The sequence below is a fragment of the Penicillium citrinum genome (genome assembly GCF_028827155.1).
Source record: "Penicillium citrinum strain IBT 23319 chromosome Unknown utg000008l:1.0-2707905.0:1.0-2709502.0, whole genome shotgun sequence".
NCBI lineage: Eukaryota > Fungi > Ascomycota > Eurotiomycetes > Eurotiales > Aspergillaceae > Penicillium > Penicillium citrinum.
Genome location: NW_026622693.1, coordinates 2,324,884 through 2,351,433, shown reverse-complemented (window position 1 = coordinate 2,351,433; position 26,550 = coordinate 2,324,884). Strand labels below are relative to the sequence as shown.

Genomic DNA, 26,550 nt, shown 5'->3' with positions numbered 1-26,550 from the left:
CGAAAGAGGTTGTGAATTGCAGAAAGAGTATAAAAAATATGCCCCCACCCGGGATCGAACCGGGGCACTTCGCTAGCCAAGTTCATGATGATTCCTTTTTGGAGGAAAACAACATAAGAACGATGCCATACCACTAGGCCATAGGGGCAACCAGATTAGCTAAACATATCGCATATAACGATATACGTCTCACGCCTTGAGTCTCGATTTGGGAATGACAAAAAGGAGGCTTCGGGGTGTTGACAAATTGATGCCTGCCACTTCACCCAGAGACACCGAATATTGCACAATAGTGCAGCGTCTATCTTTCGAAAAAGCAGTGAAACAGACTCAATGAAAACATTGTTGACACGGAACGAAGTTTGGAAATTGTTAAAGTTAACTCGCCAAAAAAAAAAATCTTTTTCTAAAAGTGGATCACGTGTGGGCCGCTGCTTTTGCGGAAGTAAGGAGGTTGAGTGGAGATAGTCTATCAGTGCGTGTTTGAACATCTACGTAATACAACAACTAACTTAACTACACGCTTCAACTACATAAAGGACTCGTTGAGACTTGGGGGCACCGAAACAAAACAAACTCAAGTTTCGATGTCTTTTCAAGGGTTTAGCCTTCCCAGTCTCTTCAGCTGATGATCTCTATGCATAGCGTGTCTAGCAATCTTGACCATGCCCTCCCTTTCCTTATCCCCATATTGGGCCAGTGACATTCTGGCATTAATTCAGACGTACGCTTGGATTGGATGGACAATACCAGTGCTCAGCAAAATCCACTCAATCTGGTCCTTATAAACAATCGTCTAAAAAGATAGATAGTTCATTTCTCACCAAACACGGCAATGGAAAATTAGTCCTTTCACCGGATCATTCCAATTACGCAGATTACCTCTTCAGGCTACATCATGTTAATGGAACGCTTCAACCTGCTCTAAACAGTACCTTAATTCCAAAGGAAGGTGATATGATGGTCGAAGCGATGAAGGTCCGATTATCTCGGAGCCTGACAATGATGGAAACTCAACTTTCCAAGACTCGGTATATTGCTGCAGATGAGTTTACAGCGGCGGATTGTATGATGCTTTTCCCTTGGACGACTTTTCGATTGTTTGTTCCGTTTAGTTTGGAGGGGTATCCGAACATTGTTGCTTATTTGCAAAGAATTGCGGAACGAGAGGCTTATCGGGTTGCGATGGAGAAGGCGGATCCTGGTCTTGAAAGGCCGATAAGTGCTGTTGTGATTCCAGTGAAGTCTGAGTAAAGCTGTACAATGGGCGAGATCAATTTTGTGTACATTATCTAAGTAATTGATATCATTTGATGTGGAGTTTTTCATGCGAGAGCCGTGCTGGCGCAGTTGCTTTTTGCGAAGAAGCCAATTGAGCATTTACAGACGGTTATACGCTATCATCATTGATACTTTCCAAAGTATAATGTAAGGTTACATTATATAATACTACTATTGGGATTCACCTTGAGAACCATGGAGGACGTGACATAGAGACGACGCTTACATCCGACAGCAGGATCCATTCCAGACTATCATTAATGCGAGAACACCAAAAGATCACCAGAGGCGACGGCTACATTGAACTTAGCACAGGTATCATTGCAGTCATGCTGATTGACAAGCAAGTAGAAGAAAAAAAAGCGACAGAAATCGAAGAAAAGGGCTCCTCAACCCTATACTTCTGGATCGAGAGAGAAAGAAATGAAGGGCGAAGGAAAAGTCAAAGACGAGCTAGACAAGAAGTGAAATGGGACCAAGGTAGAACTCGGAGCCTGGTCCAGCAAAGAGAGCAGCGAAGGAGAAAAGAGGGTGCTCGGCCGATAATGAAAGCAGGATGGATGGGGGTCCATCGATAGTAAGTACGAAACGGAATGGGTATGGCTGATCCCCAGAATCAGATGCAGAAACGGAGAGAATAGAGAGGATGAAAGGAAATAGAAATGAGGAAGGGGGAAAGGATGGAGAGCCACAGACACCAATCCATCAGAGCAAATCAGCTCGCTGATCACTTTTGAAAAATTTTTGATGTATCAGGTAGGAGAGTGAAGAAGGAAAATAATCAATGGAATAAGGGTAAGAAAAAAGAAGAAGAAAAAAAAAACTCCGTCAACCAAGCCTGTCAGTCGAAATGAAAAGAAACGAAAAAAGGGAAGAAACGCTAATCAAGCCCCCAGGAAAGTATAATAGGGAAGTGAAATACACCACGGGTTATTGGATGTGGCGCCAGGTTGGTTGATGCAAATCAAAGTCATCGATAAATGGTGTATCAGAATTGCAGCTGTGCAGGAAGCAAACGAAAAAGAGAATGGAGAACGAAAAGCGGAAGTTTAGCCAGTAACGCCCATAGCGCCTTGACCAGGACGAGATCGATAGGAGAGATTTTGCTGCTGCTGAGGCTGTTGCGGCTGTTGCCCATCAGATGGTTGGCTGCCGTTGCTGGCACTGCGCTCACGACGGTATCCTGGTTGTGGTGGCCCAAAATCAAAACCAGCTGGCGGTGCATTACTATTTGAATGGGAATGGCTCGGCCCTCCAACATGTCGAACTGAGCTTTGCATCTGCCAAGCTGCATCTTGGGATGGATCAGTTTCAATACGAGCGGAAGCAGCAGGTGTGGTGTTGTTTCGGTTGGAGCTGGTGATGGTAAAGGTCTCGCCGCCATTCTCTGGGCGAGTAGAGAAGCTACCACGAGCAATATCCCCATAACGCTTGAGGATCTCCTTGGTTGTGACCTTGGCATTGTCCTTGAAGAGCGTCGGGTCACTGAGAATTGATTGAAGGTCCTCGGGTATCTTTCGGTTTGTTAGAACAAGAAGGGTGGTTCGGGTAATCTCCATGGTTACTTACCTCGCACATGGTGTCGTTGTACGCGATGAGAGCATTCACCGCTTCAATGGCCTGGAAACTCTCATCGACAGTGCTGTTTTTAGCATTGGGGTAGAGAATGTTGGGCGTCATCACAGTGGCCAAATTGTGAATATCCATCTTGCTTCCAGATTCCTCATCTACATGAGAGAAGGATGATGTCCAGTTTAAGAAGGTGAATAAGACCTCCATTGTATCACGATGGGCCTTAGGCAGAAGACAGCATGCGAGATGTAGCACTCGCTTCTGTTTCTCAGGGTCGGGTAATTCTACGAAATCATATTAGCGATTCATGAAAAACCAACTTGAGAATAATTTACTTACTTTGCGCAGCAACGAACAACCGATGAAGTTTGAAGGTCATGAGAGGATCAGGCATCTCACGAAGGAATTTCTTGAGCAGAGCTGCGATCTGGACCGGGGTCTCCTTGCTCATATCGACTTGGTCGTATCTGTTGTCAATCATCTCGGAAAGTTCCTTCAGCCGTCGAATATTTCCGTTCTTTCGGAAGACGCCCTCGACTGACATGTCCATTTGGCGCATTGCGGAAACCGCATCGTCCACCACCGCAGGGATTCGCAGAGCGCCGGGGCCCACACCATGACTGGATTCAGTTCCCTCCTTCTCTACCAAATAGTCAAGGTTCACCCCGAAAACACCCTTCTTCTTGCCCTTCTTCTTTTCATCCTTGAAGGCGCGGCCGAAGATATTCCATGTCGTCGGTTTCCGGGACTCGATCAAAGAGAGCAACTCTTCCATAGTGAATTGGCCCTCAAGCAGGGGCTCCATGGATAAGACGGCAACATGACGAACGATAAAGTACTCCAGAGCACTCAGCTCGGAGAAGTATCGCTTGGTACGGGTTGACGAGTCGACCAGAAGGTTAGCAACATTGCCATCTGACATGTTGCGCCCGTGGCTAGGCCTATATCTGGCCATTGGCTCGCCAGGGTCAACAAGTTTCGTACCAGCATGTCTATATGCATTAGGACGCTGCTCCTTGGCTTGCTCTGCAGCGACAATACGCGGGATATCGTCCAATGTGAGCGCATCCTGGGCTCCAAAGGTCAAATCTTTGACCGTTTCACCGTTCGCATCTCTTTCTTCCACGATTTGAAATCCATGTCCGTTGGGATCACTGCCGTCATTACCTGGGGAGCCCGGTCGTGCACTTCTGCCTTCGGGGCCATCGATAATCCTTGAAGCGCGTGCCTTCTTGTAAGTTGTGGACAGGGCGCGTTCGTTGCGAATGGAGCGCAATCGACGCATCTCGCCGACAGTTTGTTCAAGTGAGGATTCTTCGAAACCATCGCGAGCTCCTGCAGTATGTGACATAGAGCGGCGAGCGTAAGAGTAGCGAGCGGTGTTGGATTGAGATCCCTTGTTTTCGTTATTGGCATTCGGATCATCTAGAAAGACTTGTTAGCTGATATAGTCCGCATTGAAACCATGGACGAAGAAGCTTACCAGACTGAGGCAACGTTCCGCCTGCACGAAGTACCGCGAGAAGACGGGCAAGGGCAACTCGCAACAAAAAGACGAATTGTTGCAACTTGGAGACCTGGATAAAACCGCCCTGGACGCTGGAGTCAAGATTCTGCTGGTGAGCACAGTCAGAGCAGTAGGTCCGCTTTTCATTCTCACTCCAAAGAGCATCAGAGAGATCGGTGCTTAAATCTTTCTCGCAAGAGGAACACGACAGATGAGGTGGCTTGATATGCCAACGTCTCTCCCCCCAAAGAACACATTCGTCATCGATTGGCTCCTTACAGGCAGTGCAGCAGTCAGATAACTGGTCCGCGAGACCCTCAACTCCGGCAGCGAGGTCAAGAGGCTGATCCTCATCTTCAGGCGAAATGAGTGATTCAAGGTCACCAAGATGACTGAGGAAATCGTGCAAGCCATCGGGTGCTGACATCTCACGCTCAAGCTTGAGAGCACCCTGTAGACCGATGCGAATGAGGAGTTTGAGATAGTGAGCCAAGCCAGTCACCAGGGAAAGTAACTCCTGCGTGACACCGAGCTTTTGGACACCGGTCTCTTGTGTCTTGGAGAGAAGAGAAAAGAAAGCGACAATCTTTTTACAAAGAAGCTTGGCTTCCCGGCCATATGAAAGGTCTAAGGAGAATGAGTTAGCATCACGGGCGACAGTCCGTGCAGGATTGCCAGCTTACCTTTGACCCCTTGAGATTTGATGTAGTTAGCTAATTCATCGACTGCGCCAAAGAGAATTTCGACATGGCCGATGAATCGTTTCGCAACCAGGACACCATCAATGTACGCTCCATTGCTCACGTGTAAGAGCATATCAGAGATACAGGCCGCAGAGGACTCCTCAAAGGTGGAAAGAGTACTCCAGATATTGTACACCTTTTCTTCCATCGTATCCTCTTCCTGGCGAATACGTTCGCGCTCTTCAGGGGTGGCATCCACGTCCACTGGGGGAGGCTCCCACGTTTGACCAGTTGGTGACAAGCGCACATTCCAGAACTTGTGAATCATGTAACACTCGGGATGCCAATGTTGGTTTTGACCGTTACGGAAAATCTCGACAAATTGTTTCAGGATAGCAGTTTGACAGCCGTGACAGCGCTGAGCGAACTGAGTCGAGTAGTGGAAATGGCAGTAGACTTTGCCCTCATGTTCGTAATACGAGTCCTGGGCACCAAAGACGGTCGGGCAGACAGAACATGTGAAGTGTTCGATATGGTATTTGCGTTCCAATGCGGTGATGTAGGACCCACGAAGAGCACCACCACATTCATGGCAGAGAAGGCCGAGGCGCCGAAAGTAGTCAGTTTCGCAGAGAGGGTACTGAACACTGCCGTCTTCCGAGTCAACGGGGAAGAATTTCGAGGCAACAATCTCACCACAATCCTATGTTCCCAAGAAGAGTCTTTGTTAGCCCAGGGTCGAACCCCCTCCTATCCTTCTTTCCGCGAACTTACATCGCATTTAAAGCACTCCAGATGAAAAGTGCCACCAAGCGCTCGTACGAATTGGCCGGTCAACGGCTCATTGCACTTTTGACAGAGACGCGACGAGGCTGGCGATTTATTATGAGGGCGTCCATTGGGCCGTGATCGATCACGGGCGGCAGAGCGATCCCGATACCCAGGCTGTTCAGGCTCGAGGCCACGGCCTGAACGAACATCATCCTGACCCAGCGGGCTGTTGTTCAACGGGCTATGATTCAATGGACTATTTCCAGCGGTGCGAGTGGTGGGAGAATCGAAAGGAATTAAACTATCCTCAGGAGAAGTCGGTGTATTTTTGGAGTGATAGCTGCCCCCATAGCCCGAAGTGTTCAGAGTGGGGTGGGGTTTGCCTGCGACCAAACTGGCCGGGAGTTCACCAGGGGGCATGATGGTCCCCCGTCAAAAAAAAAAAGAAAAGAAAAGAAAAGAAAACCAACGTGATCGAATGTCGCAAGAGCGGTGGGACAACAGAGATGGCATGCAAGGGAAATCGGAAATCAAGAAATCGGACGGAAGACGGCGTGGAGTGGGAGTGAAGGAGGCTGGGAGGCGGTGATCGTCTCGTGTAAACAGTTATGTATGGTTCGTTCAAAGACGGGAGGAAGAGCAGATATGAAGACAGGGAGGAGTAGCGAGAGGATAGATTATGCAGAATTTAAGCGCGTACCTATTTAAGAATTAGTTAGCCAGAGAAAAAATCATGAATCTAGTACTCCGTAAAGGCGGCGAGTCTCTATTGAAGGGTCCCACACCAGCGTTTACTCACATTCACGCCATGTAGCCACTCACTTGGAGCGCGGGTGGGGGTATAAAGACGATCAAGGTCGACAGGGAGCGAGTCGACCCCAAAATATACTCGAAAACCGTAGTAATCGTTTTCAATTAAAGGATGCGACAAAATCCAGGAGACCTTTCAAAGGTGGAGGTGGGTATTGAAGAGGATTGGAGCCGAGGAGAGAAAGGGTCCTTTTAGCGCGCACAAGCTAACAGTTCGAGACGCGGGGGAGACGAGAGTTGTGAGAGAGCGAGAAATAGAGGATCGAGGGGAGCTCGCGAGAGCGGGCGCACGGGAAAACAGCTTCAACCATGCGATAGGTGGGATTTCAAGAGAAAAGATAAACAAGAACTTCGAGGCGAAAAGGACGTCTCGAGAGGAAGAGGGAAAAGGGAAAAAGGGAAATGGAGATGAGAACAAGACCAGACCAGTCCAGACGAGATGAGATGAAGATGCCCTCCCCCCCCCCCTATTGAGGGTCACGTGAGTGTATAAGAGTGGCAGAAAAAAACAACAACAAAATGGGCCAGCTTGAGATTACACAGAATACACAATTTAATTGATTTCATTGATTTGATCTTGGATATTGAAGCTAATAGAGCCATCTAGAGAAAAGGGCTGACAACAGATCACTTCGAACTCTTGACCAATGCACCTGGACCAGCAAGATCCCTTCAACACAGATATCAATCCAGACAGTCAGTCATAATCTCTCCTTTCTCATTACTGAGGTAATTGCCTGTATAGAATTAGTCGATATTCATAATAATAGAAGAAGAAGAAGAAGAAGAAGATGATGATGATGATGATGATGATGATGATGAAGCAAAGAACCTACTCAGTTGCCTCGGTCAAAGAATTTCGAAGCTTCCGATTGTAAAGCCTTCGCTCATCCTTGGTCCCCCAGAAAAGCTTGGCGGCTTCTGGATTCACAATCATAATTGGATTGTATGCAGGTGTTTCTTCTTCCAGAACATTGATAATACCCTGGATATGCTTGGACATATCCTCTGCTCGTGCTGGAAGATAGATCAAAGCACCCGTGGGTGATACGTTGATGTGGAAAACCGGTGTCTCAAGGAACACCCGTGGCTGTTCGGCCGGATGACGAGGACTGATATAGATCTTGATTCGCAAGACTCCCCCATCTAATGTTGTCATCGGTCGACCGAAATAAGTTAATCGCCAGAGAAATGGATTATCCTTCACAAGCTCGAGTTCGACCATTGATTCGGTCATTTGATTGAGCTGTGCAGCAATCTGTCCATGCTGTCCTCGAAGGTTGACTGCAATACCAGCATCTTGAATGACTAGCTGACGACCTTGTACGGGCCATCCTTGAATCTCCTTCATCAGGGTGGCTTCAATTTTGTCGAGCCTTTGTCGAAGATCTGGGTACTTCCACGAGCCTTCCATTTGATTGCCTTGATTTTCAAATCGGGCGAGGGGGAGTGTGCACCATTCCGCTCTTGTGTTTGAATCACTTGGCTTTGTTCCTTGATGGTTTGTTTGTAGCTAGCTAGGTACCACATGAACCTCTGCTTAATGTAGTCGTCAAATATGCCAGCATGCCATGGAGCAACGAGCTCTGCCTCTGTCTCCACCTCGTTTGGTGGTAGCTCATGGCCCGTGAACAGCAGGGCTTCAAGAGGGGAGATAACCGTGAGTCTTAGGTTCTCATGTATAATCTGTGACCTGTCAATCGGTGTATCCTTGCCTTGTTGAAACACCTGTAACTTACCTTCGAGTTGTAATCCTTGACTGCCTTTGAATGCGAACTGCTTTCTGTTCTTTCAAACCCCGGCTCATTGTAGTATGGATCTGTAGAAAGTAAACTTTGGATTGATAGCAGGACTGACTCGAGCCCTTGAGCAGGTGACCAATTCTCTCCAGAGTTTCCATGCCAAGTCCTGTTGCGTATCAGCATTCGTTTGTGTGTGCGTGCGTGGTGGAGTCTACTACCCCAGAACCTACCCGAGTATCGACCTGTGATATGATTAACTTCAAGATTCATTTCGGGATTGTCTGACTGCTTACAAGCAAACTTTTCCACAGGAGTAAAGATTGGGTCCAAATCGAGTTCGTCCCTGATTTGTAGTTAGGAGGGTGACCTTGGGTGGTTTGGCGGGGTATTCTATATATTCAGCTCGTCAGATGTTATTCATTGCCAATAAACGCAAGGGACGAGAATCTAAAAGTGTTGTCAATCACCTGGAGGAACTTTGATCGCAAACTGCAATGAGCATTAGCACTGATCCCCGGAGGCAGCTTCAGAGACACCTACTTTGTAGAATCCATATGCGTAGGGGGTATCTGGAGAACCTATTATGAGAGCCCAGATTTCGGTGATGTCCTTTTCATTGTAGTGCACCGTTATGGCTGCCCTGGGTGTTAGCGACCAAAAGTATTCCTCGAAAGATCAAAATAGAGCAGCTGAGTGTCCGACCGGGTGATTCTTCCTCTTTTTGCAGCTTATTGAGCTCCTGTTTGGAAATGTTAGTGCTGATCATCATGGCTGCTGCATGTGGCAGTACTTACTCCCATCAGGCGGAGGGCACATCGGTCCGCCATTTTAAAGAGTCGATACTCGAATGAGCAATATACCAAGGCAAAATCGAAAGCCTTGAATGAGATCTAGAGGTGATAATCTCCACAGAATGGCATTGTCATGGCGGTGGAAGAGAGATGTTAATGGAAAGGTCAAGTTGAAAATGCAGGCCGGGTTGGCGGCTCTACAAAACAAAGACAAACAGGGCGATTACTTTTGTCTCGGAGAGAACCATTAAACAAAGTAGAATTTATTCAGGTCAAATTAGTCATGATATGGGTAGAGTCATGCCAATCGTAGTTAGTGATACTTAGTAACTACTAGTCATAGTTAAAGTATTGACGTCGTACTGGCATCAACCATTTCTAGTGGAAAGTATACCTATACTTATAGCTGGTAGTTACGATAAATAACTTCAAGTATAGCAGAATAGTGATTAATTAATATACCAGTGTACAAGCAAAATAGGATCTTCAATTTCACAATTATCTGCAGTCGAATGATAATATATAACTGCTTGCATGGTTCTTATCAGGGCAGATGAGTGCTACAGTGTCGTAACATTAGTTTGAACCCACTTCCTTTCTGTTGTGTAAATGTTTATACCCCATCTTAAAGCCTTCGAGGTGACAAACTTATGTTACGCCACTGTAACATTCTCCACTACTCAACGAGCTGTATATGTACACCTAGAACAGGTGTACTGCATAATTGTGTGATACCCTTGATGATACTCAATAATATCTTAATTATTCCCAGTAAAAACGCTCGATAAGTTCATCGGCTGATAACTGATGGTTCTTTGGTCGTTGGCTCTCTGACTATATGAATGGTATAATACTAATATCATCGGAAGATGACTAGTAATCCAGTAAATAAAAAAAATAAAAAAATAAAAAAAATAACATAATATTTAATCTGGAATGAGTATTATGATTATGATATGAATTCTCAAGATATAGTTGAGTATATACTGGTGTACTACTACTATACTCCGATACTGTTGTATACTACCGGGTATACGCACGTGCCATCTGGAGATTTGAAGCCAAGTGGAACCCAAACCATCTTCTCCTTTTCCCTTCTCGATTCCATCTTCAATCCTCAACATAATTCCCACAATGGCCGCCCATCAGCGCAAAATGGATTTGGGAAATGTCCTGGTCGTCGGAGGTTGTGGTTTTTTGGGCTGGCACGTTGTCGATCACCTCCTGAACTTCCCCTCCGAATCCGATCCCAGCGCCGCTCTCCCTAAGCCGCAAAATGACAAACGCTTCGATTTCCCATCCCTGGCGTCGCGCTACCCTACCTACAAGGCCAATGTCTCCGTCGTTGATCTGCGCACCTCACACAATCGTCTTCCCGGCGCGACCTACTATGATGGCGACATCACTTCCGTCGAGTCCATGCTGGAGGTTTTCCGTGCCGCCAAGCCTAACCTCGTGATTCATACCGCGACCCCCTCCGTTCTCGAGGGTAACAAGCCATTGCTGTATAAGGTGAATGTGGAGGGTACGCGCACCCTGCTTCAGGTTGCTGGTGGTGAGCACGGCGACTGGGGTGGCAAGTGTAAGGCTTTCGTCTACACCAGCTCCAGCTCCGTTGTTCACGACACGCAGAGCGATTTGATCAATGTCAATGAGGAGTGGCCTTATATCCGGGGCAAGTTGCAACAGGAGTACTATTCCGAGACAAAGGTATGATCGCGAGAAACAGCAACAAGAATAGCACTCGCACTGCTCGAGATCAAAGCTAACGAGCATAATAGGCCGATGCGGAAGAAATAGTCCTTAAGTATAACCGTCAATCACCAACTGGCATGGTAACCGCCGCAATCCGACCAGCCGGAATCCACGGCGAAAAGGATACGACAGTCACCCACAAGATCCTAGAGCACGGCGCACAAGCCTCGAACACCGTTTTGAAGATGCAACTCGGTGAAAACGATAACTTGTTCGATTTCACATACGTCGGCAATGTCGCATACGCACACATGCTTGCCGGATTCCGTTTACTCGCTACTTATGACCGATACGAGACTGGTTCTGGAGTTTTGCTGGATCACGAGCGTGTCGATGGTGAGGCATTCAACATCACCAATGACTCGCCCATTTACTTCTGGGACGTAACACGCGGGATGTGGGCTCTCATCGACCGTGTCGTGGAGCCGCACGAGGTATACTCCTTACCGGAGGGATTATTGGGGGCTATTGGTGGTATTGCTGAGACCGTGCTGGGTCTTTTGGGCAAGACTCCTCGGTTAACTCGTCGGACTGTGCGATACTCGTGCATGACACGGTATTACTCTATTGAGAAGGCTAAATTCCGTTTGGCTTATCTGCCTGTTGTCCCGGTCGATGAGGGTATTGCCCGTGCTGTCGGGTATGTGGTTGAGAAACAGCGCCAGGATGAAGGGAAGAAGGCGTTGTAAGAGAAAATGGTGTGCTTGAGTATTTGTTTATACTGTAATAATATCCAATGCAAGATCATGTTGCCAGCGAGAACTTCTGCACATCTATTGTAGCAGTACCATGGTCGTCTACTAAGGTAAGCCATGCTACTAGCAGTACTGGTGTGAACATTACTGTTGTGATCATTGACTCCCAACGGCATGACCTCGGATCAAAATCACCGTACGATTGCGGTCTTCAATGAAAAGTCTCGCCACCACTACAAATCAATTTACGAGTTACTATTAATGTATCCAAGCAGCTGGGCCAGTGGATACTGTAGAAGGTACAAGTTGTGGCCGATTTTACTATTGACACGAATAGTATGAAAATACGAACGAGGTCGAAAAACGCAAACCATCTCTAGCGACAGAGCTCAGCTCATACAATGCATTCATTATCACTCAATAGAAAGCACTTGCAGTGGGTATATCAAATCGACTACTCCGAAGAGTCATGGAGTTTTTTATGCTGAACATCGACACCCTCAACACTGTTTGAAACCGGAATGCCCTCATGACGAGCAACTTCCACATCAAACGCAGCTTTACTGTGGAAAATAGTTTCCATCTCCTCCAAACTCCTCCCTTTAGTCTCTTTCACGAAAAACCAAACCAATACAGCCATGATTAGATCAAGAGCCGCGTAGAAGAGGAATGTATAACTACCCCAGGAGCTCTGCATGTACGGCGTAACGAGGGAGAAGAGGAAGTTGAAAAGCCACTGCGTAGAAACAGATACCGAAGACCCGATTTCTCGAATACGTGTTGGAAATATCTAAGCTTGTCAGTTCATAGTTTTTGTATTATACAGCGCTGTGAAGGGGATCTCACCTCGGTGGTATAAGGCCACGGTAACGGACCCCAACTAAACTGATAAATGGAATTGGTCAAGAATATCATTGCCACCGTCGCGATTCCAGAGGAAGTCACCTCCTGTTGAGGCTTAGGCGTAGTATTATTCACCACCGTCACGATAATAAAACAAATGGACATGAGGATAGCAGATATCCACAGAGTGGGTTTTCGTCCCCACATCTCCGAAAAGAAGAGTATATAAATCCCCACGGTTATGAACTTCTCAGCACCGAATAGGCCGGTAATTAGTAGGGAACGACTGGGATCATTTCCGACAAGTAATTTAAAGAATTGCGGACCGAAGTATGCCAGTGCCGTCATGCCTGTACATTGTTGGCCGCAGAATAGGAAGATTCCTAGCAGAAGACGGTAGCGATTGGCGGGTTCGAGAAGTTCGCGTTTTGTCATGCCTTCGCTGGCGCGAAGTTCTTCATTGATACCAGTGCGGATTTCGGCAAATTCAGCTTTCACCTCGGGGCCTGAGAGAATTAGAAGATTGAAGTTGGATGAGGATAGGGAATGAAAGAAATAATCCAAGTTTGGCTTACCATCATCAGCACGCATCCAGGTGAGACTCGCCCAAGCCTCATCATAACGATCCTTCTTCGCTAACCAGCGAACACTCTCCGGTTGAGTGAATAATCCCAAGGCAAGGACAGCCGCAGGGACTAACTGCAACCCAACGGGGATCTGCCACTGTTTAGATTGACCAGGAAGAGTTTGCTGAACAGCGTAATCAATCCAATAACTAATCATAACCCCCAGCGCAAATAACCACTGTACACCAGATCCCAGCATACCGCGAATCTCCTTGGGAGCCATTTCAGCATTATATGTTGGAACGACGGCTGTCCCGGCACCAAGACCAAATCCGGAAATGACTCGACCGATATAAAAGCAGACGAGGGAATGAGAGGGCACAACTTGTAGAATAACACCTAGACAGAAAACCGACATGGCGATTTGAACGGTTTTCTTGCGACCGAGTCGATCGGAGATGGGGAATATGGCTAGGGCTGCAAGAAAGGCGCCGACGTTCTGGAGGGAGACCATGACTGCATTGACGGTCGTTTTGTCGGTATAGCGAAAGTCATTACGATAGGAGTCGAATTCGAGAATGCCCCCTACAGCAGTCAGCTTCCATCTGAACGAGGAGATACATCTAATATGAGAATGATAGTTCATACCGACAATGCCAGTATCATAGCCAAAAAGGAAGCCAGCAGTACACACGAAGAAACCAAAGAAGTATGCGCGAAAGGCGCCCAAATGGGTTCCTTTAAGGCCCATGATGATATATCAATCAATCAAGGATCCAATATTAGTTGAAATATCATTGAGAGGGGAAGGAGAATTTAACTGGATTTAAATTCTACTTGAAATATAATTATAATTTGTCCTGAAGTTAAGCTTGTTCTCGGACCGCACCTCGTGGCTTGTCAGCACGCAACCGTCACCGACGGATACGCCATAGCACGCCATGCCGATGTGCATTTATCAACTCTATATATCATTATATTATATGATTACCTATATATCTATATATCTAAATTATTATTATTATTATTATTATTATTATATATATATATATATATTCATATTCATATATTATACAATCAATTCTACTGTATACTTGATGTGATAATGATAGAATGGTCGATCTTCTCCGCTCCAAGACTCCCCCGGATTCATCCATTTCCCTGTTCGGTCATCCCCTCGGCCTGTCGCTACGATCGCCCGTCTAATTTATATTACAACAAGTATATGTATCCATCCCCTGGAATCATTAATATTCACTCTTTAGCATCTTATCATACCATTCCAAATCCACCCAAGCAGGCAAACAGACAAACAGACAAAGGGATAAAAGAGGAGACAGATCTGATGACGCGGGCCGGGTCACCGATCTACCATGTGCGTGAGCGCATGGACCGGGGGCCTTGCGTCGACCAAATCACAGCTCAAAGTTCAATTTTCCGCCCCAGCGCAAGGGGGGGCGAACAATCTTGGAAGCGGCTTGGTTACGAGTCTGAGCCTGGTCGGTCTGATACCATGGTAGGTACCATGGTGGACTTAAAGCTGCCCATTTACTAAATGAGAGAGAAGGTCGGTGAAAGTCGATATGCCGCTATGTAGAAGCCCATTAGAAATATGCTTTCCCCTCCCTATCTCAGTCAAGCGCTTGATAGTAAGGGCCTCCACCGCTAGACTGGACGGGCGGGTAGCGTTCACGCTCGTGCTGCATTACTCCGCTGATACTGGACTGTACTGAACTGGACTGGCCATTTGATTCGTTGATGTGACAATCCCCGATTGTTTGTCTTGGCTATCCCTTGCGGGGCAACTTTACGATCCGGCGTGGTTTCCAGGCTGGTTCTATAAATTCCGTAGCACTCAAGTACTACATAGTATGTACTAGGAAGCATTTATAGTGAAATGGAGCAAAAGAAAAAGCCAGGGCCAGGGGTCGCACACGGATTACATAGACAGCACTCGAAGTCTGCTAGAGCACTAAACTTGTACTAACCCGGCTGACTTTTCTAATATTTCCCAGAATGATATCATCACCGACTATATTTCGAATTTTTAATATATATATTTCCAGTAAAAAAAGAACGAGGCTAACATAACAATTATGATAGTAATTGTTGATTCTGCTTCATCCTGTCAAATTGCAGTTGGCTAAAGTGGGCCAGAGAAAGCAGAGCCGCATCGCCCCTAGCCGTCGGTCTCATCTTTCTCCTCTCAATAGATGCGTCAGCTCTTTCTAAATTCAAAATTGCAAAATACATTTGTGCCCACGGGATTCTATAATGGCAGACAGCATTCTTAAAGTCGCCGCAAAAGAGCGTCGTGAGGCAGCCAGTACTATGGATAAGAAAGCCACAGCATTGGTAAAGCAAATTCACCAGAGCAAGCACTTCATAGCCTTTAACCGGAGCTGGAATATCGACTTCTGCAGGTAACGCATAAAAAGCGAGCCTTCATTACATTCCATTAACAATCATTTTTAGGGATTCCTGATTTTCGTGGCCCTGATGGTAATTGGACACTGCAAGCCCAAGGTAGGCCTCGCACAGAACATGCCAACACCCTACAGGCCATCCCAACCCTGTCACATATGGCCTTGGTAGAACTCCAGAACCGAGGTATACTGAAGTACCTTCATCAGCCAAAATTGCGATGGATTGCATAGACGAAGCCGTATACTACCTGTATGCCAATCGATCCCTTCTTCTAGATAACTACTCATTATTTTTAGGAAAGGATATCAGAGCTTCACGGTAATAGCAACAGGGAGTCCTGCAATGATTGTGGCAAAGAATATATCAGAGGTACTTCTTAACTCTTAAAAGTCTTTATTTTACTCGTTATCTGACAACGCAGACTTCCGCGCGGTCTCAAATTATGAAAAAGGAGATCACGACCATCGCACAACACGAAAGTGTGCTCGATGCGGCGACCACTTATATGACACCATCACCAATTTCGGCGAAAGTCTACCACCTCACGCAATGCAGCTTGCCCAAAAGAATGCCGAAATGGCTGATTTGTGTCTTGTCCTGGGATCCTCGCTTACGGTAACCCCGGCGAATACCATCCCCGAGATTGTCGGTTAGAGAAAAGGCTCGAGGCTAGCAATATGCAATCTTCAAGAAACTCCCGTCGACGGTATCGCTGATATTAGAATCTTTTCCGAAACGGATATTCTCATGACTAAAGTGATGGAGACGCTCGATCTCCCTATACCACCATTTATTTTACGGAGACGTCTCGTGGTGAAGGTTGAAACCCAGGAAAAGGATAGACACCGTGTGACAGCCACCGGGGTAGATACTGATGGAACTCCCATGACTTTTCTTCAGTCCGTTCGTCTTGAAGGATGTCGACGCGTTGCGCGCGCGGAACCTTTCATTATTCTGTTACGAGAGCTTTTGCAGTCTGGATCAAAGTTGAAATTGGACTTGGAATCCATGGGTCATTACAATGAGCCGAATCTTGAGCTTGTTCATGAGTATGATGGTGAAGAAGAGGTTCTTTATTGGTTGGAATTTCATGTTCAGAGTGGGGAATGGAGTATCGTTAAGGAAGAGGGCTTGGCTGATGCCACAGAATCATTGGTAATCAAGAAATAGTTGCATTATACATAAGAGAGATTGATGACAGCGTCAGATAGAAAGTCAAAGATGCGGGATAGAACGGCAAATGTCTCGAGTCAGCATAGTATTATGATGCCTTTTGACTACCCAGTAAGATTATGTATCTTTTCTTTTCTGGGCTCTTTTGAATCAATGTCCTCCAAGTCCATTGGTAAACCCATTTTGCCTACTGAGAAAAGGCTGACTCGTCTCCTCTATCGCAATTTTGAGAAGCGAAACAATCTCGTTAAGCTCACCATCCGTCACCGTATAGGGTGGGCAAACCAGGACATGGTCAACTTGATACTCCCCAGTATGGCCCAAATTCCCAAGAATATTCAATCCAAGCTTGAGACTATTCTTCACGACCCGAGAACAGAAGTTCGCTTTGATCGGGAATGGCATTTTCATGTCTTTATCCAGAACAAATTCCACAGCCCAAAAAAGACCACGGCCCCGAATATCTCCAACGAGAGGATGAGAACCAAGCTCCTTGTGAAGGATTCTTCCCAACTTGTCTCCCATTATCTTACATCTTTCTAGAAGATTGTCGCGCTTAATTATCTTTTGAGCTGCAATTGCCGCAGCACATGCCAGGGGATGAGCCTAGTCTGTATCAGTACTCCACTTTTCGAATGGATTGTGTGCTCTAATGACATACTTGAAAAGTGTGGCCATGAGCGAGACCTCCAGACCCAACGGAAAGTGCATCAAAGATCTTCTGATGTAATAAAACTCCCGATAGCGGTACAAAGCCGCCACCAAGGGCTTTACCAATTGTTTGAATATCAGGACCTCGAATCCCTTCTTGTTCCCATGCATGCATGGTACCTGTTTTACCCATTCCACAAATAATCTACTAAAAGTTAGAAATGCAAACCCCAATTCAAATCCTGACTTGAGAATGGTCTTCTTTTTGGTGCATACCTCATCCAGAATCAGGAGAATATCGTATTTATCGCAGATATCTCGGATAGCCTTGAAATACCCAGGAACCGCAGGCAAACAGCCTAGAGTAGTACCACTCACTGTCTCTGCAATAAAACCAGCAACAAGATGTGGTCCGATTCTTAGAATTTCATCTTCAAATTGCTTCGCTAGCCGCTCAACAAAAGCCTCATCAGATTCGCCCTTATGCTTCATACGGTAGGCATAACAAGGATCCACAAAAGACACATTAGGCGACAGAAAATCCTGATAAAATTCCCTACGAGACTCATGACCCGAGACACACAAAGCACCGATCGTATTTCCATGATAACTTTGCTTTCGCCCAATGAAATGAGTTCGTTTTGGCTGGCCTCTTTCATGCCAATACTGCACAGCTAGTTTCAGGGCAGCATCGGTAGCTTCACTTCCAGAATTGACGAAAATGGCCTTCGATAAACCACCGGGTTTATCAGCGAGGAGAAGATCTGCCAATTCTTCAGTGGCCCCATTTGTGTATGGAGAGCCTGAGTAGACGTAGGCGATATCATCCCTAAGATGATTTGTGATGGCTTCAAAAATTTCCGGTTGAGAATGACCGAGACAAGAGACCGATGGGCCGCAGCTCGCATCAATCACCCTTTTGCCATTCTCAAGAATTAAGCTGATACCATCACCGGCGACGATTTTGGAGGGTCTTTCGGCGAACGCTCGATGTAGAACGTGAGAACGAGCAACAAATTCATCGGTAGACATCTTGAAATGTTCAAATTCAGAATTCAATCCTGAATCAGCTTGTATCTTTTTCTTTTTGCTAATTTTCAGGCACTTTATATCGCGAGTCACTCTCGGCTGTCTAGAAGTAACCGACTCGCTGAGGAGAAGCCGCCGTTGACGCCAGGTGCGTGGGTACATAGTGGAGACAACCAGCTTCAATTCCAAAAAATTAAATTTAGTTGAGAATCGATCAGATTCGCCGCTATTGACGCCCACAGAAGATGATAACAAAATGAGAGAACCTGAATTATAAATCTGGCAATTTAACTAGCGACAAACATCCTCTGCACAGAGTCTTTATTTTCTCACACTCGAACCAATGAACGGTATGACTATGTGGTGACATCAACCTGGTTAAGATAAACAGTCCAGCTGATAATAAATCAGGCACATCCAACAAAATGGAAAAAGGTGATGGCTCTACAGAAGCATATCGCGGTCCCAAACTACCAAAGGTCCCAGAAGACCTGGTAGTATCAGGTGTTCTCGACTTAGACTGCGATGAACGTCTATGGGTTCCTCAAGCTAAAGACGTTTGGTTCCGACCATTATGCTTCAATGTTTCGCACGGATATTTCGTCAACATTCTGCGTGTGCGGAAGAGTGGCATACTTTCCCGTCACCGACATACCGGCCCTGTCCATGCAACGGTCCTAAGGGGACGATGGCACTATTTGGAGCATGATTGGTGGGCTGAGGAAGGCGGTTATGCCTTTGAGCCTCCGGGTGATATTCATACTTGTGAGTTATTCCAGTTGGTTGTGTTTTACTGGGAGATATGCTGAAGAGGGATACGCAGTGGAAGTTCCAGAGGGTGTCAATGAGATGGTTACGCTGTTTCATGTGACGGGCGCTTATATTTATGTTGATCGCGATGGGGTTGCTCTTGGTATTGAAGATGTTTTTAGTAAACTACAAGCGGCCAGAAAGCACTATGAGGAGGTTGGATTGGGTGCTAGTTTTGCAGATCAGTTTGTACGATAAGTTAGATTAGCACTTGGGCAATTGAGAAATGACCAGTACCTTGTGATTGGAACACATTCAGTAGATGAGCAGTTCATTGACTATTAGTATATGATATTAGTACCATTATGACGAGGAACTGAAGGCCTTCTAAAGGCCAAGTTAAAGGTTCGGTATTATAGATACTGAAGCTGCCATTGCATTCATACCCACAGGTGTTTATTAATGTCTTTGGAATGGTATCCATTTCTGGTACTCACTTCGAGGGGACACGTTGTTTCGAATCTATGGATTTCCTATCCAGCCAGAATTTACTGTCACTTGATTAAGGCGTCAATATTTTCACGAACTAATCATCCTTCGATTCATGAAGATTGACATGCTTGCCCTCCTTGAATGAAACCTCTTGTCCGTCCAAATGAAGTCCTCCACTGGGCATTCTTGGGCCAAGGTATTTTCCTTTCTTGCAGAACACGTACATCAGAAGAACGATACTAGTTAAACCAAAGGTGACCACAGAGATGTAGTTCATGTTCTCTTTTGTGACCGGCATTTCCGTCGGAATGCAACACAGTATATCGAGAAAGACAACCCAGGCCACTGCAAGAAAGTTGATAATAGGGCCAAGTCGCCCAAGTGTGAAAGGTCTTTCGGGAAGAACATGGTCTCTTCCACGGAATAGTAAGATAGCTTGTGGAAGAGCACATGACGTTTGCAGGAAGATAACTGCTGCTCCGACCATGGCAGAAAAGGCGGTTGATGAGCCCAGGAAGATCAAGCCGTAAAGCTACAAAAGAGTTAGGTCCTTCCGCGGAAGATGATGTTCGAAAGTCGCTTACTGAAATTACTGTCCCTGATAAACAGAGAGCATTCAGTGGTATTTGGAATGTCGGGTCTATTTTTGACCAAAAACGACTGAAAGGTAACATATTGTCTCGAGAGACTGCCCAAAGGGTTCTCGAACAGGTCGTACCTATCTCATCATTAGCCAGATTGAGAAAGAGATGATCTCCATGACTCACCATTGGCAACACTACAGCCGAAAAAGCAGAATGCAAAGAGTGCCAACAGAATCGAGGCAGCGCTCTTCGACTGCGTGCTCTGATAATAAATTTCGATCAGAGGAAGTCCAGATGGTGTATTCAAAACAGCTTCTACGTCAGTAATGGCATACATGCAGGCACATGCAAATGGCCATGCAGTGACCAAGCCAATCAAGATGGGGTAGAGTATGATCTTCGGGGCATTTTTTGCAGGATCTCGAATCTCCTCACAAAGATGTGCTCCACAGTCTGTGCCCAAAAATGCATATACCGCGTTACTGATAGCTAGAATAAAAGCAAATCCATTACTAGGCCACCCAGTTCCATTTGTTGTGTCGGCGAAAATCCATTCGACTGTTGCATGATTGCGTCGGCTACACACAAAAAGAGTGATGGTTGTCGCCGTCAAAGTAGAGCATGCGAGTATGACTAACTCATATTATTAGTATGGCCAGTCGCTAATCAGGCAATCATTGCTTACAATTGAATCGATTGAACAATGGGAGGAGTTGGGATCCAAATGTATTCAATGTAACAGCGAGCCAGACAATACCAAGGTATACCAGCCACTCATGCCAATTCTGACTTTGATAGTCCGGATACCATAGATACGCAATTGACAAGATTAACGATGAGATAAAATTGCATGCCGCTGCACTCGCGAGCCACCATCCAAGGATACTCAACCAACCATTCCTAGAAAATCATTAGCCAGAGTATTTTAGCAAAGACATCAAAACCTCTCACATATATGATGCAAATGCTCGATATTTGTCAGATGACAGGAAAAATGCCCAATAGTATTGGGCACCCGCCACGGGATAAGCAGACGCTAGTTCTGCGACTCCTGCTGATAGAATCGTAGTCATAAGAGCAGCAACCGGGATGGACCACAGTGTTCCAGCAGCCGATGCTTCTGTAATTGAGATTCCCATCGAAGACCCGGTACCGGACCATGTGCATGTCAAACTGAACGAGAGAGCAACCAGACTGAAGACCGAGAACTGTCTCGGCATTTCCCGTCTGTAGCCTCGAGCTTCAAGCTCTCTATCATCTTCAAACTGGTGCATGATTCCCTGAATAGTCAAAGATTCAATCTTTGGGTTTCAGGTTCAATATAGATGCTAGTTACCTGGGGGCCATAGCACATAAATAAAGAAGAGTTACATATCAGCTATCTCGGTATGACTCCGCTTGCCTTGTCATATTGGCTGAGCAGCGCTCGAAATTGCCGTGACCCGATAAGCAAAAGGATCTTGGCAGATACCCCATAATTACCTTGGAAGACACGAGATACAGGGAGAATCTTGAGAAGTAAAGAAAATACAATATCCAATTGCCTTTAGGACACATTGAATCTGCGCTGTTAGCGCGTGACTACTGATTGGTCCCCCACACGAAGATAAGCGGAAATGGCCGCTTCTTCCCCGCACGCCGGTTTGAACGTTGGGGGAACTTCTTAGTTGCACCTCCTTGCTGTTCTTCATGCAAGTCTCCGCTGTTAGCGCCAGCTCGAATCGATCTCTTTCAATTGTACGGAGGCTTGCTTGGAAATATTCGTAGTCACTGGGAGCCGCCATGTCATCAAAGGACATTTCCTCCGTTCGACCGTCCGTGCCGCGGCGGGTCATCAAGAAGCGAGGGACCACTCGAGAGCGAACGGGGTGCGTGACTTGTCGTCAGCGGTATGTACTACCCCAGATTAGGGTGGATTCTAAATCGCTGATTTATTGCCTAGTAAGAAACGATGCGATCTAGGCTATCCGGTGTGTCGAGAATGTGTTCGTTTGAACTATATGTGCAAATGGGAAGAGCCGAGATCCGTTACGCAAAGTAGCAGCAGCACGAAGTCTATCACGTCTACAAATGATGTGACTAACGCACCGTTTCGCCTGTTTGGTACCCCGGATCCCATTCTCTTCTGGGTTGATGAACATGCCGACTGCACATCCCCGTCTAGCCGCCGACACTTTCTCCGTTATTACACACAAACCTTCACCCACCTTTTGACAACCAACATTGAAAACAATTCTTTCCTTTCTGGTATGAGCACTGGAGAGTTGTCAGGGTGGAGCCAAATGCTGATCTACAAACTAGTCTTTTTGCCAATGGCTATGCACAGCCCGCCATTGTTAAACACGCTAATTGCATGGTCATCCTCACATTTGTCATTGAGGGACCGCTCATTCCAGCAGGTGGCTATTCAAAATCGATGTGTTGCATTGAGTGATCTGCGGGGCGCTCTTGACTTGGACCCAACAAATATTGAAGCCAATCTTGCCATGTCACTAGTATTATGCTCTTTGGAAAGCATAATGGCAGACAATGGAGCTGCTTGGTATCAGCATCTGGTCGGTGCTGCTGGAGTAATATCAGCAAATACACCAAAGTCTGTTCTTGATGGAGCATCAAGTATAGAGCTACTGAAACCATTTGAGGATGCCCATTCGGGTCGCTGGTTACTCCGGAATTTTGCGTATCGAGATATTGTCATGGCTGTTGCGCGGGACCAAGCACCACTTTTGAACTCTCAACATTTCCTGAAGCTAGATGAATCTAGGATGCCTGATTCCCATTTTGGCCTTGCATCCGAGATCCTGGTCATTCTCTCTGATATAACCGCGCTCAATGAAAAGGTCAAAGGCATCATATCTGCATCATCAACCACCACTAGGGATGATCCCGCTTTTATCGACGACACAGCTTCGGTCAACGAACTATTGATAGAGTTAGAAACCCAGACACGGTTTCAGTCACTTGAGTCCCACCTGAATCAATGGGTTTGCCCACCGTCTACCGATACCTCATTGCGATTGCTAGCAGAGACATACCGCAGCTCAGCACTGATCCATCTCTACCGCACTCAAAGAAGAGCCTTTCCGTCGCAGGTCGAAGATCTGTCATTGAAAGCCACCGCGCAAGCAGCATCAATTGTCGAAACAATCGAACAAATGCCAACTAGAAGTCTACCCGAGTGTACATTGCTTTTCCCGATATTTCTGGCTGGAGGAGAGGCGACGGCTGAATCACATATCAAAGTAATTCGGGACAGAATGCTTGATATGATTGAATCGCGCGGTTTCAGAAATGTGGGAGTCGCCCTTTCAGTTCTCGAGAAGTTGTGGCGTTTGAAGATTGCGCGGAAATCAGCTGGTTCGCCCGTACGCGTTGATTGGCTTGACATAGTTCAGCAAGATGGAGTTGAACTTTCTCTGTCATGAGATGCATCCCGTCGCTGAATTGAACGAGACACTTACCCATCTTGCTCAATCACCCGATGACTTGCACTCGCCCCTCGCGACTAAAGGTACCCAAGGATGCTACGCCTCTTGCCAGATGGGCAAACTCTGGCTTCCGGTGGGGAAGTTCTGGTGTCCTGTCTCCGGAGGAATCTCTACAGATATGCGATGTGATATTTCTAGCACAGGTCCTGAATGGTTGGCTTTCGGATCATTTGAGTTACTACAGAGGATGCAATATTGAGCCTCAAGACAGTCAGACAGAAATTCCGTACCGGGTTATATCGACAGGAAATCGTGACAAAACCCATTCACAAACAGCAGTAGATCAAATAAAAAAGTCAGAATCAACAATGCTTGGCTTGGGCTCCCACTGTACATGTCTGGGAATACGAAAGACAATGGCTCAAAGATATCACAGAAAATATCGTGAAAAGGCAACAAAAAATGCGCCACAACAGGGAACTATCAATCTCGACAGCTAGCTTGATGGAATGGAGATCGCGCAGACTATTTTAACCAGTATGCTGCTGATACTCATTCAATCAATATGCGCCAGAAAGACACGAAGGACCTTATCTTGTCTGATGATATCAAGAGGGAATCTCATGCCGGTCTTCACATAGTTCGATAGCTCTTTCCGACTTTTGAAAAGTTGGGGCCTTTCATCGGCCTCCCAGCAGTCAATAATATCAACAATATTGACATGAACATGAGAGACTCCCTAAAATCAAATCTCTTAGTGACTCGTAATGAATATATCGACTAGGCTTATATTCTATAGATACCCTTTTACACTTCGTAATGGACCGCAAGTTCGCATGCAACCCCAGCTTTGCACACATCTGCTGCCAGGTCATAAGATCTATATCACGATACCCTATGAGTCGATTATACTCGGCATCCATACAAGCATACCAATGCTTGCGCCAGGTACGTCCCTGGGGGCGCCAATTCCGCTGAGCCCCCAGACGCCTGAACTCCTCACTAACCTTGGCGTTGGGGTTGCGCCTGAAATTGGGGACCCTGGCGAACCAGTCCTCGTGAGGTGGATTGAAATGCACTGAAAACAAATTTTAGCAAATGATCCATGGGTTTCGCTCTTTTCCTCGCTCACTGATCAGATTCATGGTGCGCTGTATTTGACAGTCAGACTTGCAATGGGACTCGAATTTGAAAATGAAGATTTGCAAAGAATAATAAACAAAAGGGTATGAAGAATAGAAAGATAGATGTACAGGGAGAAGCGAATCGAGAAGCGTGGAATTGTTTGATTCGGGAAGGTGCAGATGTTTGCTATGGAAGGAACCGTCCGGTCGTAGCTGCCTTTTGGAGGAACCTATCAGATCTTCCTGAAGAGGCAATCCGCGGGGAATTATGGTCACGCTAAATAACTTGGCGACCATGGTATACATTTTCCATCTTAGTGGTATCCTCGCGAACACGACATATCTGGAAATGATCCTCGTTAGTATCTCAATGGAAGCACTTTTTCTCATATCAAAAGAGAAGACTCGCTCCTTGACAGAGGCATGCATGTGCTTATCACGAAGTTATCGCTTGACGGAGGCCTGAAGGATCTTTGATAAGTCTTCCTCCATCCTAAAACCTGCGTAAAGCATTAGTGCTGTCGATCGTCTTAGTGACGTAGACTGTGAGTATTCAGATAGATGGGCCTGAATGTTATTTTGATCTGCCATAGTGAGATAATTGTAGCGAGCTAAATTCTTAAAAAAATAGCATAAAATTGTCCCATTACCTGATGAGCAGAAGTCGAGTTCACGCATAGATTGTATACAAAGTTGTTTTCCAGCGACCAAACTGCCGGGTCTCAACCACAACCACTAGCGTCGCGATCGGCATGCAAAGTTCCAAATTGGGTTATGCTACAATCCATCGAGGATTTTCTGCGCGTCGTAAGGTGGCTAGATCTATCCATGGATTCAAATTTAAAAGATGCCAGTTCTAGACTAGAATGACAGCAGACCCGAATTAAAATTAGCCCAAAAAATACGTCATTTTCAGACCCCAGATGGACAATAGAACCTTTTACCCCGATGTCCTTTTCGAACTTGCTGAGCCTCTTCGGCGACGTCATTCCGAACCAAAATTGATTGGCCTTGGTGAGTTTTGTGCAAAATACCTACAGTACAGGTGAGATCTGGAACGTATCCAGGTATAGATCAACTAGCGACCCTGATTTACATACGTGACTCGCGACACGACACAGGGATGTATTAAGCGGAGAGTTTCGGTGGCCTGTCATACTGTACAGTATGTATTGCCAAGTCGTGGCGCATTTGGCCTTCGAAAATGTCCACAATGTTTACTTTCGTGGGGCGGTGACTCCAGAAGGTAGTATTGAGCACACCTCGGGACGTATTGTTAATTCGGGTACTGATTCAGGTACTAGGAGCCCCTAAAGAAAATAACTTGAAGTCGTTTCTATAATGTTCATTGATATTTGGATGTCAAATTAATAGGTTGGCAATCGAAGGATTGGCAATTCCGAAAGTAGTCTTGAAGACAAGTTTCGATTGATCGTGTTACAACTGCCGACACTGGCATCAGTGTGATAACCCTCAGCTGTTGTATTTGTTTCTTGAAGTAGTCTCCTGTGCTGCTAGTCAAGTGTATCATATCCTCAACAATATCTATTGAAGAGGCCCACAATTAGACTGCAAGGTTCGCCGCGAACAATTATAACATTATCCACGATATCTAGCTACAAAAGGTCAGAATGTGAGCGTCTATCGAGTAGTCCATACCTATAGAGTAGGTACTTTACGGGCAAATTTTCCATCGATCTGAATAATTAGCGTGATTAGCAGTCCAATTTTGTGGATCTTGCGTCAAGCTACCGGCCTTCAAAAGGGTCATCAATTCAACATCGTAGAGACGCCTTATATAGAAACGGCAGACATGATGCAAGTCGAAAGTATACAGTGTGCCATTATACTCCTACATAAAACCTTATACCATGAA

At 46.0% G+C, this 26,550-nt stretch overlaps 11 protein-coding genes across 11 annotated transcripts; 5 read left to right on the top strand and 6 right to left on the bottom strand.

Moving 5' to 3' along the window:
• Nucleotides 1–665: 665 nt before the first annotated feature.
• N7469_009323 (glutathione S-transferase) lies at nt 666–1,254 on the top strand (the record flags this gene model as incomplete). Its single annotated transcript, XM_056648241.1, has 2 exons — nt 666–724; nt 813–1,254. 2 exons carry the CDS (start codon nt 666–668, stop codon nt 1,252–1,254), a joined length of 501 nt encoding a protein of 166 aa, XP_056498006.1.
• A 1,076-nt stretch (nt 1,255–2,330) lies between these two features.
• Nucleotides 2,331–6,234, bottom strand: N7469_009322 (GTPase-activating protein LRG1; the record flags this gene model as incomplete). The annotated part of the gene is made up of 6 exons (XM_056648240.1): nt 2,331–2,795; nt 2,851–3,137; nt 3,193–4,278; nt 4,337–4,987; nt 5,044–5,746; nt 5,818–6,234. The coding sequence occupies 6 exons, from the start codon at nt 6,232–6,234 to the stop codon at nt 2,331–2,333; spliced, it is 3,609 nt and encodes a 1,202-aa protein (XP_056498005.1).
• A 1,222-nt stretch (nt 6,235–7,456) lies between these two features.
• Nucleotides 7,457–9,193, bottom strand: N7469_009321 (ubiquitin-conjugating enzyme E2; the record flags this gene model as incomplete). The annotated part of the gene is made up of 9 exons (XM_056648239.1): nt 7,457–8,031; nt 8,082–8,310; nt 8,364–8,532; nt 8,597–8,608; nt 8,660–8,756; nt 8,834–8,855; nt 8,907–9,001; nt 9,069–9,105; nt 9,161–9,193. 9 exons carry the CDS (start codon nt 9,191–9,193, stop codon nt 7,457–7,459), a joined length of 1,269 nt encoding a protein of 422 aa, XP_056498004.1.
• A 1,098-nt stretch (nt 9,194–10,291) lies between these two features.
• Nucleotides 10,292–11,601, top strand: N7469_009320 (C-3 sterol dehydrogenase/C-4 decarboxylase; the record flags this gene model as incomplete). Its single annotated transcript, XM_056648238.1, has 2 exons — nt 10,292–10,867; nt 10,939–11,601. The coding sequence occupies 2 exons, from the start codon at nt 10,292–10,294 to the stop codon at nt 11,599–11,601; spliced, it is 1,239 nt and encodes a 412-aa protein (XP_056498003.1).
• A 460-nt stretch (nt 11,602–12,061) lies between these two features.
• On the bottom strand, nt 12,062–13,767 carry N7469_009319 (sugar porter family MFS transporter; the record flags this gene model as incomplete). Its single annotated transcript, XM_056648237.1, has 4 exons — nt 12,062–12,397; nt 12,454–12,956; nt 13,026–13,601; nt 13,665–13,767. The coding sequence occupies 4 exons, from the start codon at nt 13,765–13,767 to the stop codon at nt 12,062–12,064; spliced, it is 1,518 nt and encodes a 505-aa protein (XP_056498002.1).
• Nucleotides 13,768–16,190: 2,423 nt separating this feature from the next.
• N7469_009318 (uncharacterized protein) lies at nt 16,191–16,613 on the top strand (the record flags this gene model as incomplete). The annotated part of the gene is made up of 1 exon (XM_056648236.1): nt 16,191–16,613. The coding sequence occupies one exon, from the start codon at nt 16,191–16,193 to the stop codon at nt 16,611–16,613; it is 423 nt and encodes a 140-aa protein (XP_056498001.1).
• Nucleotides 16,614–16,766: 153 nt separating this feature from the next.
• Nucleotides 16,767–18,299, bottom strand: N7469_009317 (uncharacterized protein; the record flags this gene model as incomplete). Its single annotated transcript, XM_056648235.1, has 3 exons — nt 16,767–17,222; nt 17,278–17,472; nt 17,544–18,299. 3 exons carry the CDS (start codon nt 18,297–18,299, stop codon nt 16,767–16,769), a joined length of 1,407 nt encoding a protein of 468 aa, XP_056498000.1.
• A 422-nt stretch (nt 18,300–18,721) lies between these two features.
• On the top strand, nt 18,722–19,304 carry N7469_009316 (2,4'-dihydroxyacetophenone dioxygenase family protein; the record flags this gene model as incomplete). The annotated part of the gene is given in 2 exon segments (XM_056648234.1): nt 18,722–19,065; nt 19,076–19,304. The coding sequence occupies 2 exon segments, from the start codon at nt 18,722–18,724 to the stop codon at nt 19,302–19,304; spliced, it is 573 nt and encodes a 190-aa protein (XP_056497999.1).
• A 328-nt stretch (nt 19,305–19,632) lies between these two features.
• N7469_009315 (uncharacterized protein) lies at nt 19,633–21,396 on the bottom strand (the record flags this gene model as incomplete). The annotated part of the gene is made up of 4 exons (XM_056648233.1): nt 19,633–20,070; nt 20,123–20,178; nt 20,306–20,700; nt 21,074–21,396. 4 exons carry the CDS (start codon nt 21,394–21,396, stop codon nt 19,633–19,635), a joined length of 1,212 nt encoding a protein of 403 aa, XP_056497998.1.
• A 508-nt stretch (nt 21,397–21,904) lies between these two features.
• On the top strand, nt 21,905–23,547 carry N7469_009314 (Zn(II)2Cys6 transcription factor; the record flags this gene model as incomplete). The annotated part of the gene is made up of 3 exons (XM_056648232.1): nt 21,905–22,011; nt 22,065–22,369; nt 22,424–23,547. The coding sequence occupies 3 exons, from the start codon at nt 21,905–21,907 to the stop codon at nt 23,545–23,547; spliced, it is 1,536 nt and encodes a 511-aa protein (XP_056497997.1).
• A 559-nt stretch (nt 23,548–24,106) lies between these two features.
• N7469_009313 (uncharacterized protein) lies at nt 24,107–24,695 on the bottom strand (the record flags this gene model as incomplete). Its single annotated transcript, XM_056648231.1, has 3 exons — nt 24,107–24,289; nt 24,354–24,628; nt 24,683–24,695. The coding sequence occupies 3 exons, from the start codon at nt 24,693–24,695 to the stop codon at nt 24,107–24,109; spliced, it is 471 nt and encodes a 156-aa protein (XP_056497996.1).
• Between the last annotated feature and the right edge of the window lie 1,855 nt (nt 24,696–26,550).